Source organism: Sciurus vulgaris (assembly GCF_902686455.1).
Source record: "Sciurus vulgaris genome assembly, chromosome: 4".
NCBI lineage: Eukaryota > Metazoa > Chordata > Mammalia > Rodentia > Sciuridae > Sciurus > Sciurus vulgaris.
The window spans coordinates 65497887-65513080 of record NC_136464.1 but is presented as its reverse complement, the minus strand read 5'-3'; the positions used below and the strand labels follow the sequence as shown (position 1 = coordinate 65513080).

Below are 15194 nucleotides of genomic sequence, written 5' to 3'. Positions count from 1 at the left end.
ATTGCCAAGATCAAATGAGATCATCTGTGTGAGACACTTGGAAAAGCCTGGAACACAGGAAATGTTAAGTAGTCATAATTATTCTTATTCCCTACCTTAGTCAAAATGCCACCTTTTATATCAAAGTTTCAGATGTGTTTTTTTCTTTTTCTTTTGTTTTGTGTCCAGCGTAGCATCATGTTTACTTATTAAGCAATTCAAAAATGGACGGATCCAACTTAGTAAAAGAAAAGATAAGGAGAGTTAACAAAAACAAAACAAAACAAAACAAAATGACCCAATAGGTGAGATATTACCTATTAATTCAAATTATATTTCCCTTGCATTTAAAATATTCTGGTGAAAAATGCTCGGTGCTTAAAATTCTGTACTTTTGCCAGTGAATTCAACTTAGATTTCTACTTATTCTCAAATACAGCTTGCTTTCAAGTGAACAGGCTTCAAGCTTGTCACAATCTTGGTAATTTTTCTATCCCCCAGGGAATATTTTATCACTATTGGCTGGAAGGCAATTGAAATATTATTTTGTATTTGACTTTACCTAAATGGTAATTCACAGATCCATTGGATTGTTGCCTAGACAACTAAAATAAAATCGAGAAAAAAAGTTTAAGCTAAGTGATACTAATTTCCATCTTAAAGATACATAAGTGAATATGCAGGTGAAAAAATAGTAGGTGAAAAAAGTGCAAACTTACTAGCATACATTTATTGACTTTAACAAGGGTTGTGCTTTTGGCTCACTCTCTAGATCCTATAGGATTCCAGCAAATTAAACTTCTCCAACTGGCAAGTTAATAGTGTTGATGTAATGCTGCTTGTCCCCAGACAGCTGAACTCAGCAACTCCAGTTCCATTTTTCCTTTCCAAAGGATAGCTAAAGAAACATTCCTGGGACACATGTAACATGTTTGCTGTTTCAAGAAAGAAATTTAGTTCACATTTTGTATAGCTCTGTATCCTATGCCATAATTTCTATAGATTTGATTTGTTTGGGTCCAGGTGTAAATTGCAGTAAAAAGAAACAATATTCAGAGTAGTCCTAAAGTTCACAGATGGGACGTTCAAGGATAAGAGATCTTTTTTGTCTTGTATGTATACATATTATGGTCCTATGTATATTATGGTCCTATATGTATTACCATTCAGGTGTTATTCTGTTCATTTTTCAATACAGGAGAGCAGCCATTGCTGCTGCTCCTCCTCTCTCCTCCCTTCCCCAACCTATCTCCTCTCTCACTCCTCACCCTGCTCCCTCTCCCCCCTCCCCTTCTCCTCTTTCTTCTTCTGATTTATAGAAATAGCATTTCCAATTAATACACAGAGCAATTCTCTTCCAAGTCCATTTTTTAAAAATGAACATAAGATACTAACTGTAACTTTAGCCTCCTAACAATATATCATGTACAACCCTCAAAACCAATGGTTAAAAATCCAGCTAATTATTTATAATGCCAGCAAAATATTCTATAGTATGAAAATCTAATTTTCCAGTTATTTCCTTGATGAATAATCAGCTTGTTTTTAGGTTTTTTTCCACCAACATGGTGGAAGTTAATCATTTTTGTTCATGATTTTACATATGGGTACTTTTGAGTCTACAAGTTAGTTCCAAAATATAAGGCTTGTGGGTCAAAGATCTATTTATTTGCCTATCTTTATATAGCTCTACAGTTAGATCTCTCTTTCTTCTCTCTCTCTCTCTCTCTCTCTCTATATATATATATATAATTATATAACACTTTCTTATTTAAAGGTAGTATAGATACTGCTATGATATCTCTATTTGATTCTATCAGCTAAGTTTTCTGTTTTTGGTAGAAAATGGTTCTTAATACTCAAAAGTAACAACAAAAATTTATGCCTTGTCTTACATAGAAAACTTGAATCTAGAAATGAAATATGACCCAAATGAAACCCTTTTTCATTGTTGTCATGTTATTTCAAGATTAATTTTTATTTTTAGCAGTTCTTCTTTTAATTATTTCTTTTTCAAATTTTAGACATTGTGTGAGGTCTAGGTAGACAACAAATGACCACATCTGCAGACTCAGTTGTATTTGATGATAGCAAAGCATTACCAGTATGTCTGATAGAACAAAGCATCATTAATCACATTTCTATTTAGATTACTTACAAAGATTCACTTGTTCCTGAAATTTTGTAATAAGCCAAATCATTAAATTTCTTTGCTTATTTTCAAGTATTAGTAGAACTATTGAGTCACAAGATTTTTCTTGAATTAATGTTAGAATGTACAGTATACATCATGAATCTGTTTTTATGAAATAAGTTTTTTTCTACCTTTTTGCTGTGAAAAATAGTGACTACTCTTGATTTGTACAGTAAAATATGACTTTATACAAGACTATTTAAATAAGACGAAAACCAAGGAAAATCCTAGGATTTAGAGAAGACTATTTCTTTTTATTTACTATCAGTATGTAGTATTTCATATAATCCTCAACAAGCCTATGATATTAGCATTCAAAAACTGAGATTCAGAGACACTAAGCAACTTGTTCTAGGTCTCACAGCAAATAAGTTGAAAAGCCCATACTTTAGTCAGTCATCTGTCTGGTATTGAGGTCCACACTCTTAACACTAGCATATCCCCACTCCTATAAACCTGACACATTGATCATCTTGCCCTTTCGCACCATTGTTTTTCCTTTCTTGGTTGTAAGTTACACGTCACTCTGAATCAGCAGTCAGTAATGATACAGACATGAAGCTAAAGTTCTTTGACTATAGCACTTCTACATAACTGGAACGGATCTGGTCCACTCTTGGAAAGGAAGGGGGTTAGTCCTGGTCCTGCTGAGCTGGCTCCTCTTCTGAGGTTGACATTTCTTCCAGAAGCTTGAGGTTGGTGGCAGGACATGAAACATTTTTCAGTCTGAGACTTCATCCTTCTGTTATGGGAAATATTTCTACCCTAGAGTATTAAAGCTATTCACCAAAAACTAAGTCAATGTTACATGACCTTCTGGGTGTACATTTTCTTCCCTTTAGTTTATTTAACACTGAGATTTTTCAGGGAAGCTAATGCCATGTTTCTTTGAGATTTCCAAAAGATACACTGGAAAGTACCATAAATGTCTCATGCTTAATAAGTACTCTTGAGGAGGAGGGAGGTAGTAATATTACAATTCTAGTTATATTAGACTGTTCTTGAATAATTTGAGCATTGATAATTTTAGAAATTTTCAGCAGTGGAAAATTGAATCAAGATTCACATCACTTCAGAAGTAACACGTGTTCTTCCATGGCCTGTCATGAAATGCACAGCCTTTTGTAGTTTCATATGCAAAACTGTGGAGTGTCTTTTTTTTTTTTTTTTTTTTTTTCTTTTCCTTCCTGAATATGATGGCTAACTATAACACCAAATTGTATGGCATTCTTTAATTACCTGATACTATTTTCTCAGTTCTCATAGCATTAGGTTTTGTTGTGGTTGTTGTTGTTGTTGTTTTAAATATTGATCCTGCCTCACAGTCTTAAAAAAATTAATTCAGGAAGAGAACTAACTTGAAGTTTGTGATAAAAATGTACTAGGAGTGTAGGGAATGGGCAGGATGGAGGCAGTGGGGGAGGCTCTTTGTAAATGGTAAGAGAATCTTTTTCTCAATTCTCCTACTGCAATGCAAGACTTTGGGAATATACATATATATGTATGTATATGTCTAACGTGGGTCTTAAGGTGAGGCTACAACTAGCAAGTAATTTAAACCTTATACTTCTGAGTAAGATTGCACCATATGATATTTAAAGAGTCAATTTTACAATGTTTAAAAGATCATTGCTCATTTTATTATACTCTATAACAAAGTATAATAGGTAGCAAAATTTTATAAATTCTGTATTAAAATCACCAAAAGAGTCCTATAGTTTTATTTTATAGATTTAAAATCTGAACTAACCTGGGAATATTTTTAGCATGGTATAGTCTTCCCTTTCATTTATTATTGCCTTAAACTCTATTATATCAAGACAGAAAAATAATGTAATAATGTTTATCATTTTATCTAAAGAAAGAGACTAGCTATTATTTTTTTATTCTGAATATTTAATGCATTATTCAATAATTCTTAAACTAACAAGCAAATTTTGGTCTGCTCTTATTCTTAGACCTAGAAAAATTTATATCCCACTAATACATTCTCTATGTACTCCCTTGCCCATTTACCTTCTAAAGAAAATTTAAAATATATTCGTAACCTTATATGTTACAAGTTTTTAAAGACTACTAGGTCTTAGTTCTCATGAAGACATGATAATAATTTAAACTTATTTATGCAAGTGACTTAACTATTTTTGTGCAAAATCTACCCCTCGTGGTCATTTATCCCTCTTTTTTGGGGGATATCAGTGAATGAACTCAGGGATACTTGACCACTGAGCCACATCCGCAGCCCTATTTTGTATTTTATTTAGAGACAGGGTCTTACTGAGTTGCTTAGCACCTTACTTTTGCTGAGGATACTCCTGCCTCCGGTCTCCTGGGCTGCTAGGATTATAGGCATGTGCCTCCGCACCCAGCAGTCACTTATCCCTCTTGATCATTTGTTGATATCAAATGAACGAGTACAGGGAGGATAAAACAAGAGTCGGATTCTGACCTGATTGAAACCATGCAAGGTCATTTGCACACTTTTTTATATTTTTCTATGAAATTTCACATTTATCTTATTTAATTCACAAATAAATCACATTAACAGGAGAGATATTAGTTTTTTAATTGTCAGATGAAAAACTGAAAAAGAGAGAGTAAATGACTTATCCAAAGTAACAGATAAGTTGTAATTAGAATTAGAATTAAAACCCCAAATTCATTCTATTCTTCCTGACAAAAGCAATATCTTATCTTATTTTCAGTGATAAGGGCCCTTTCCTTGATTCTCTGTTTTACACCGCTTTGAAATATGTCATGCTGGCTTTGCCAAATATCAAACATTTGAAGAAAAAGAAAGTCATTCCATTTTGGCTAAAACTCTTTTCTATTTTATTAATGAATACCTAAGCAAATATATAGACTAGAAGTTCTAGCTAGTTCAATAAGACAAGAAAAAGAATAAAAGGTATACTGATAGGTAAGGAACAAATAAAACTATTTGTGTTCACAGAAAAAAATTATCTAGGTAAAAAAAAATCCCAAGGAATTGACCAAAAATTTCCTCTAATTAATAAGCAAGCTTGAAAAATATAGGTTGATGTACAAAAATCAATCTTTTTCCTATATACTAATAAAGAATTAGAATTTGTAATTAAAAAAAGAAATACCATTTGCATTAGCCTCCTCAAAATGAAATATTTTATAAAATCTAACAAAATATTTAGAGGACACACACACATGCACACATTATACATGAAGAAATTGCAAAATGCTGATCCAAGATATTGTTCAGTAAGTAAATGGATAGTAAACTGAGGACAATGGAATATTATTCAGCACTATAAAGAAATGAGCTATCAAGTCTGAAAACACTATATACTTGATGATTTCACCTACATAATATTATGGAAAAAGTAAAACTAAATAGACAGTAAAACGACTAGTAGTTGCCAGGAATTGGGGGGAAGGGGAAGGATGATAAATGAGCACAAGACTTCTTGGACATTTAAAATACTCTATATAATACTGTAATGATGAACACCTGTCATTATTAATTTGTCTGAACCCACAGAATGTACAATTCCAAGAATGAAACGTGGTGTAAACAATGGACTTTTAGTGATAATGAGGTGCCCATGTAGGTTTATCAATTTTTTAACCAATATACTACTCTGGTGCATGATGTGGATGGTAGGGGAGGCTGTGCACATGTGAGGACAAGGGACAAATGTGAAATTTCTGTACCTTCCACTTGATTTAATTGTGAACCTAAATGGCCCTGAAAATTTTTTTTTATAAAATTATATGTGTAAAATTAGAATACAAATTTTTGAATGTAGAATTAGAATACACATTGATGAATGACATAATTAAAATATCTAATATTGTATATTTCAATGTATATAGTATCTGAATTGTCTCTTAATGCTGTAGGTTATATATATTTATGAATATACACCAATGGTGCATGTAAAACGTTTGAAAATATAAAACATGCAATTATTTTGTGAAGTTTCTGAACCAAACAATTAAGTTGGCAAATATATTTAGGGAAGAATAAACTGAGAAGTGGACAGCCAGCCTATGATACCCTTGAAGTCCAAGTGTTTGATAGATCCTTTCATAAATGGTGGAGAAAGCTCTCACCGTCTGAATGATATCATCTACTCCATTAATTTGCTCCTTAGACATCAGGGTGTGATCAGTGTCTTCTCTTCTGGTGATATTCTGTGACAGTCCTTCAGATTGAAGATCGCAATGCTAAAAATGTTCATGGTGGTGTCGATATGCAAAAAAACAAATGCAATAAGGTAGATTTTAAAATGACTTCAATCCATCCAAGATATCATAAGCAGATATGTGAAGTTTATACAAAACACAAAAGCATTTACTAATATCTGAATACAGACTTGAGATAGAAACGCCTTTTCAGTTAATGTGAGAAGAGGGTGACTGCATGTCTTGAGGTCCTTGAGGATGCAGACTCTCTGAGTCACCATGGAGAATGGTTGAACTTATGAACTGATACCTGGGATTTCTTTATTGAACCCTGTAACAAGCATAATACAAACCAATAGCCATGAAAATAGAACATGTGTAATCCTGGTCAGAACATTTACTTTCTGAGTTTATTTCTTACCTAGAAACCTCATTAGCTAAAATACAATTCTGCTTAAATACATAACCCAAATACTTTGCATCTTTCCTGTCAAATGCTCTATTAATCAAAAAAAGAAAAAAACAAAACAAAAAACAAAACAAAAAAAGTATGTTTGGTGTTACATACATTCTAAGTTTCAGTTTATGGAAAATTTGATAGAATTTTTCTTTCCTCTTCATTTTGCATGTGAATTTCTGCAAGTGAAATGCACATGATTTTTTTTTTTTTGAAATGCACATGATTTTTATCCAGCAGAAGCTGGAAATCTTAGTTAGATTAAGATATGGAAAAAGTGTATAAGAGAGGAAAGAGCACTTGAAAACATAGCTGTGGCCCATGCATATTTTATAACAGGCTTTAAAAAAGGCTGAAGAACTTTTTAAACATCTGCAGTTCTAACATATTTTTGAACAACCTGCATACACATACCACTACCTACTATCACCACTGCATGGCCATGATCACACATTTGTTTTTATGGAGAAATTATTAAAAAGGATAAAAAACAAAAGCTATAAATGCTTTCTTTCTTAATTATCCTGGATATTCATTGATTCTTCTACGCTCTTCCTGAAAAAGTAGAAAAGACTTGCCAAGAAGTTATTTTTTTCTGCACTTCATCCAAGTAAGTACTGCTATGGGTGAAATAAAAAGAATAATTTTTAAAAATGGCCATGTGCCATATCTCTAGGAGCAAAAATACAGCCGTTTGCACACTTTCTGTGTATGTGTGTGTGAAGTTAAAGTTCCAAGAAAAATTAGAGGCAATTTAAAAATTAAATCTTTGAGTTTAGTCCAAATCCTCACTACAGAGTAGTTTTGTGACTCTAGCTAAGAACTTACGGATGAGTGGGACACACATTTTGACCACTCTGTTTGCAGGCATGAAAGCAAATTATATGTTAAAAGTGCTAAACTTAATATGTTTTTGACATCCTTATCACTAAAAATCCACAAATGTACTATTTAAGGAAAAAGTCATCCTTTAGTATATTATAACCTAACTTGGAAACAAATAGCTTTACAGTCCATATTATGGTGTTCAGACTTATATGAGTTCTTCTCCACTTACATATCCTGTTAAAGATTTGATGAGACTTTTCTTTAAGTATAACTACATAAAGACAGCAATGAACAAGTGATTTGACTCCTTAAGCCTAAACTGACTTATATTGCTTTTGTGATGACATTATTTACATTAACCATAGCACAAGTGACATTACAAAGATGACTGGGTGCTACTTTTTCATAAGCAATATCTTTAAAATTCTTAATAATTTCAAAAGCATTTCTTTACATCAAACCAGACTGTGACACTGTCAAGACCAGAACATTTCCATTACTTTAATTATGCCAATTTATAAACAAAACTCACTAATGGTTAAGGTCATAATCATCATAACCTTTTTGTTCCCATACATTCCACCAGGTTCAAATTGATCATCTAGGGTGAAAATGTCCTTATGAAACAGGTTAGCTGTTTTGTAAATGCCAAATCATAGGTTAGAACATTTAGGGTGCAGAATAAAAGGTAAAATATGAAAGGAAATTAAATTACTCTTTTGCATCATGTAAACTTCAGATGATTTTGATGCAAACTCCTTTAAAATATAGAATATATATAAGGCAGTGGAGTTTAATGGACTGGGTGTCCATTAAGCTGTAAGCCCCAGCACTGCTGTTGATAAACTGTGTGTCCTCAGGAAATTCTTAAACTTTCTGATCCTCAAGATTCCTCATATAAAATAAAAATATATGCACCATGCCTAACTAATGGAGTTGTTAAGTCTATAAATGAGAAAATTATATCTGACAGCACTCTGAAATACAGGATGCTATAAAAAGAAAAGTGATTATCATAACCAGATATTTCCTAATTTCCTAAATGAGTAAGCTAAGGATTTGCTATACCTTACTTTATTCTGCCATTTCTTATTTCTTTAAATGGAATTCATATGTATATGAATTGTATTTAAATTATATATAGAAATATATTTTCTGTATATATGTGTATATGTATGTATATATATATTATATATGCATATATATATATATAATTTTTGTCTCTCTCACTTTTTACCACCTCTATCCCAGCTCACCTGCCCATTTCAATCTCTGAGCATTCATTTTAATTCTCAGTGTCAAATCCATTACTACTAACGGTTCAATTTCTTTTGTAATATGAAAATTAGAGAGGTACTGCCTGGGGCTCAAAATCCTTTTTTTTTTATTAAAAAGAGAGCTTTTGGTTGCATGCTATTTGTTGTAATGGGATTTGACCTGTATATCAATTAACTGTGCAATGCATTTATATTATAAAAGCATTTGGTAAATGAATTGTTATTGTGGATGATAGCCATGTCATAGAATTGGATATGTAGGGAAAAAATTGATTTAAATCACCAGAGCTTATTTCCATACCCCTTGAAATAGTAAGTAGTAAGGAGATTGAAAACAGTCCCCCTAACTCCTTATGACTACTTTTCAAACAAGCCATGATGACTTGAACCCACCAATACATGGTTTAAAAAAATAACTTTTGATACAGACCTAGAGATGGCTTATAACTTTAATGTTTTTTTAGCCAGAAGATTTTAGGAGGAAAAATGGTTGTTCTAGGGCTTCATTATTTGTATTGCTTGGAGATTTCTTCAAAGATAGTCCACAGAGCTAAATTCCCCTCTCATGTGCCTACAATTTGGAGCAAGCCCTTACTAGATAAGGTTATATATTGGAGACTTCAGTATGCTATAAAAGATCACCTGTAACAAAGAAATCTGTACAGGTAAAAATCCTTAGAGATTCTGACTAAACCATTTTATCAATGAAGTTACCAAAATGCTAGATAATATCTACAATTCATTTGTAACAGCAGTCCTGTAACTAGAATTGTGAAGTCCAAGTCTGAAGGGCTTTGCTAACTGGCCACCTCAGTTTTCTCAAAAGCTCTATCAACGTAAGTGACTGAACCCAGTGTAAGCCTGCTAACTAGAGTTGTCCGTATAGGAAGCAGCTCAATTAAAAGTCTCTATACAAAGATTAGTGACTCTTACTGGAAGTCACAGATTATTTTATAGGTCAATGAACTTTAATGCATGTAAGCTCACCTTTCCCCAGTAAGGGTCCCACAACTTCCCATCTTTAGCCTGAATGTCAGGGCTCTGAAATAGCTTTTCCGTTTCCACCAAGACGGCCCAGGGAGCCCCCCAAAAGGAATCTCTTATAATATGTTTTAATCTCCTTAATTTTTAAAAGATCCTATAAATTCAAATGTATTTACATAGCAGATTACAGATAAAGGGGGGATTTTGTTTTTGTTTTGTAATTCCTAAGAATGTCATTTTACAGGATGTCACATTATTGCGACCTAAATATCCCTAACATAACAGCAACTGCCTGGAACTTCCAGGGTTAAATCAAATTTCCATATGAATTCTAGCATGTTGTGGAGCAAGGGAAGGAGTCTGAGGAACACAATCACTGACACAAATGTTAATTAATTGTGTAATCCTAAATTTTAAATGAAATAATATTTTAATTTTTTTGACAGATCACGGAGTCCATTCCTTTTATAAATGGTCTCTTATTTATTCCATTCTTGATAATTTGTCTCTCGAAAAAGCGCCATTGATGAAATAAATCAGATCATACTGTGAAAGCAGTTTGCCTCTGGATATTTCAATTTCCAAAAGGAAGTACCTGGGTCTCATGATGCATTTCAAGGAGCCATAATGATGGAACGATGTTAATCAGATATAAAAATATGGCTGGTGAAAACCTGTGAAATGGAAAAACAAGATAGTTCAGCTTCTACAAAGAAAAAAGAGAGAGAGAGAGAGAGAAGAAAGAAAGGACAACAAATGCACACACCCATCATGTCAACCTTTTTATCTTAAGTGTTTATTTCCATGGGGGGTAAAAAAAAGCATTATGTGATTTCTGCCATATGGATTACAGAGAAACACAGTAACTGTAAAAGGCACTAGCAGCTGTCATTCTCACTGAATTTCTAATCCAATTAATAGATGTTAATTTTAATACGGCTTAATGGGACACTGCCAATTAGTTTCAGGCACAACATGGGATATTTTGCATTTAATATGTTCTACAAAAAGCAAATATAGCAATCGTAAATCTCAGATTTTTTTCAACATTGCAATTTCAGGAAGATTGGCTACATTTTTCAGCATTAACCTGGAATATTGAGAGCTCAAATAATAATACCCTGCTAGTACACAAAAATCAGATGATAAGAATGAAGAATGAGAATAATTCTCTGGTTTCGTATATGTTAAAACTATAAAATAAAAATATAAACAACAGCTGAAAGATTTGGGAATTTTTAAAAAGCTATCTAAATTATCTATTCATCATTCTCTGCCTCAAAATTCAGAGGGGACTCTAAACAGCAGGCTTTTGTTGTCAGACACACTCAGGTTCAAATGTCAGTTTTGCCATGGACATCTTAGCTTATTTTCTAATCCACAAAATGGGAACAGTCCCTGCCTGCATCAGTCAATGTAGGTTGCTGTGCAAAATACTATAGACTGCATGACCAAAGCAACAGAAACTGAGTTTTCTCATAATTTGGAGTCAAAGAGCCTAAGATCAGGGCTCCAACATGGTGGGGTTCTGGTGCGGGCTCTCTTCCTGGCCAGCAGACAGGCCTTCTCCATGTCCACCAGTACCCTTTCCTCCGTGCTTGTGCTGGCAGAGCTCTCTCTCCCTTTGCTATTCCTTTAAGACCACTGATTTTATTGGATTAGGACTTCATGTTTATGACTTCATTTAACCTTAATTACCAAATTAATCTCCAAATCCTGTTAAATTTGGCCTTAAGACTTCAATAATGAATCTGGAAGGGACACTATGCAGCCCATCCAGTCACCTTGATCTCCCAGGGGGTATACTGCACCATCTGTGAGACTGCCTGGCAGAGGAGGGCACTCAATAACAGGTGGACTTTGTTAGTATTATTATAAGATAAAATTAATAAACATCCCAAATGTTTTACTTCTTCAAATTGCATTTTATTTTAGATTAGACTCTTGCTTGATAGAACATCTCAAAGTCAAAATTGAAAGTCAATATATTTTATTAAAATAGGACACACTTGTATTTTCTGAGATGAAATGTTACCCACACTGTAGTATTATAATCCAGAGAAAGTAAATAATGATAAAAGAAAGGGGCAATTTTAGGATGAATTTTTAAAAGGGTTTTTAACCCTTTTGTTATATCTTCCATCAACTTCTGAAGAATGGAAGGGAGAAGGGGCAACATGAAGAGAGGTCTTTTAAAAAAATCAGTATTTAATATAGATACTCCCCCACCTTTGATTTCCTGCCAAAACCAATTTTGAAACAAAAGGTTATGGGTCAAGATATTATTAAAATCTGACTTGGAAGATGGCTGAGCTTCAGGGAAATATCAAAAGCCCATGTTGAGCATGCTCTTAAAAAAAAAAAAAGCGCAATTAACTCTTTGACCTTACATATCAAAGGAAACACCAGGAGAGAGTATTTCCTGTGTGAAATGGAGGAAGAAGTGAATTCTGGTCAGAGGGACAGCTGAAATATGTAAATTTTTGTTTAGACAAGTCAAATGTTAGCTGGACTATTTGTTGACTCTTGTTAAGATTAATTTTGAGATTAACTTCCCTAAGAATACCACCGCAAAAATAATCTGGGGAAAACAATAGATGGAATATATAATAGCTCTCAAAGGAAGGTTAAAAATAAAAATAACAATGACCTTTAATATCTTCTAGCATAAGATTTATGTCTCTAATTGGAAAAAATTCGATTCCACTTCAACATATTTCTTCTAATTAGGAAATTATTTACACAAACACACAAATACACACACACACACACACACACACACACACACACACACCCCTCACCATTCAAGATTTTCTGTATTATCTAGTATAAAAAAATCTAAACTCCATAATTCAATATTTAAGGCCTCTATTATCTGGTCTTATCTCCACTTCCTCTACTGCATCCTATCAAGCTGAGCAACTCATTAGACCCAATGTGCTGGGTATGTGAAACAGAAAAAAAAGGATAGGCTGAGTTGAAGCCCAGTGGTAGAGTCTGGGAAAGTTCTCCTTACTTTAATCTGTCCTTGTTAGATGTATTGGACATAAAGAAGAAAGGAGAAAGTGAGAAGAAATCATATCAAGTTCCCAGGAATTGATTAGATTCAATTCAATCCAAGGCTTCTTAAAAAAAACCACTGGTCCCTGTTCAGAACCACATGCTCTGTGCTCTCTCAGTTTGGCTAACCTGAGAAGAGAGGATTGGAAATGGCTTTAGAGCAAATGTCTCCCCAAATAATAAACACTCTTTTTTTTGGAAGACCTTCTGATGGACTTATCTGTCCATCAATATCCTACATATTTTCAGGGCCTGGCAGCAATTAATATTAATCTTCACATGCTGGACTCTTATAATCATGCATACAGAAGACCCAGCTTGCCTAATGTAAGTCTTTGAAGGCAGGTCCTGAGCCCTATATGTCTTCATATACCTTCCCTCTCCCCACTTCATCTTCTCTGCCCCTGCATGGCATCACAGTATCTTATTAAATTTCCATGCATAGCAAGCAAATGCTCAAATGTTTAAATGTCTGAATTTATGAAAAAAGAACAGACTGAGCAAATGAAAAGAATGAAGGCTGCTAGCATTTGTAAAGTTTTTTTTTTTTTTTTTTTTAATTTCAGGAGGTTCAGGTTTGTTCTTCAAGTTGTGATCCTTGAAGAATTATTGCACTTAGGTATGATCTGGTAGAAATTTCACAAACTTATAGTAGACCCAAATATGACTCCCGCACCTATCTTTCATTTCTCCTGGGAAATTTATTGCCTTCCCTGAAACTCAATGTCCTATTTGTAAAATGGGGGTGGGGGTGGCTATGAGTTGTGCCATGAAATCAACATTGTGGGTGGTCAATAAATGTAGTTAGCTGCTGCCTACCCTAGTCTGAGCTCTGCAAGTTTACTCAGGGCTACATATTGGTACCTATGCTTAAAGAGGACTCAGAATACCAGTCTAGAAGACTGTTTCTTCAAATAATTTATAGTCAATTCCATTTTTAAACCATGATTCTCACAACTATACCTCTCTAAGACTGCTTGTATAAAATGATGCTGTTTGCACTGCTGAGGACACAGCTAGGGCTAACATTCAATGTTAAGGCAACTACTGTGACACAATCCTGGTCTTCCTGGGTATTTGCCCATCGCACACTCCAGGATGCTGCACATCCAGGGCCAGGCCTGTGTTTTGGGTTCTGTTGCTTGCCATTGTTTCTTACTGTGCTCCTGCAACAGTGTTCTTCTCTTCCTGAGAAAGAAGAAAGTTAAGTACCTTCCTAACTCAGGCTCCCACACAAGCATTTGTCCCGCTGGAAATTCTCCCCCAGTTTTACCATTTCTCTCTTTACAAGTCATGACAACTACATGAGACTCCTACAGGAAAATATTCCATGTCCCTCAAGTCAAAATTTGCTTTTTGTTCAATTATACTCCATGAATTTTCAAAATTGATAATTACATATATGGATGTGTATATGTATTTGGTATCATTTCATTGTTGTGCCCCAGCAATTCTAAACAACACAAGCACAAGAAGTGTGTCTGTCTGCTCATAATTGTACCTCTGCTCTTTCCAGAGTCTCTGACATTTTTGGGCTCCCCACAAATATTCAGTGACTCAATGAGGGCCTAGTCAACTTGCCGTTTTTACAGTTTTGTTGTTCTATGCTACTTTTGACAATGAATATCTTCTTAAAATATCATCATAAATTGATTTTTATTTGGAGTTTTACTGAAGGAAACTAATTTCATATAGTTCTGCTACTAAGAAAGGTTTTCTTTGTTCTTTTTAGATATGCATGTCAGTAGACTATATGTTGAAATATTATATATACATGGAGTTTAACTTATTCTAGTTAGGATCCCATTTTTGTGGTTATACATGATGTGGAGTTTCACTGGTCGTGTATTCATATATAAGGATAGGAAAGTCACATCTGATTCATTCTACTATCTTTCCTGTTTCATCCCTTCTCCCGTCCTTCGTTTCCCTTTGTCTAATCCAATGAACTTCTATTCTTCCCCTCCCTACTTTCCCTTATTGTGTGTTAGCACCCACATATCAGGGAAAACATTTGGCCTTTGGTTTTTGGGACTGGCTTATTTCACTTAGAATGATAGTCTCCAGTTCCATCCATTTACTGGCAAATGCCATAGTTTTATTCTTCTTTATGGTTAATATTCCATTGTGTATATATACCACATTTTATTTACCCATTTATCTGTTGTAGAGCACATAGGTTGGTTCCATAGCTTGTTCTGCTACTAAGAAAATTTTAAAATTTGGTTGTGATATGTAAGCCATTGATTTTTTT

At 33.9% G+C, this 15194-nt stretch overlaps 1 protein-coding gene across 1 annotated transcript in view; it reads right to left on the bottom strand.

The window, feature by feature from the left end:
• Positions 1 to 15194, bottom strand: part of TMEM26 (transmembrane protein 26) — a 66943-nt gene that overhangs the window by 39852 nt on the left and 11897 nt on the right. Inside the window, exon 2 of the mRNA XM_079137335.1 lies at positions 10476 to 10554. Coding sequence (XP_078993461.1) covers positions 10476 to 10554 — 79 coding nt within the window. The remainder of the gene's footprint in view (positions 1 to 10475; positions 10555 to 15194) is intronic.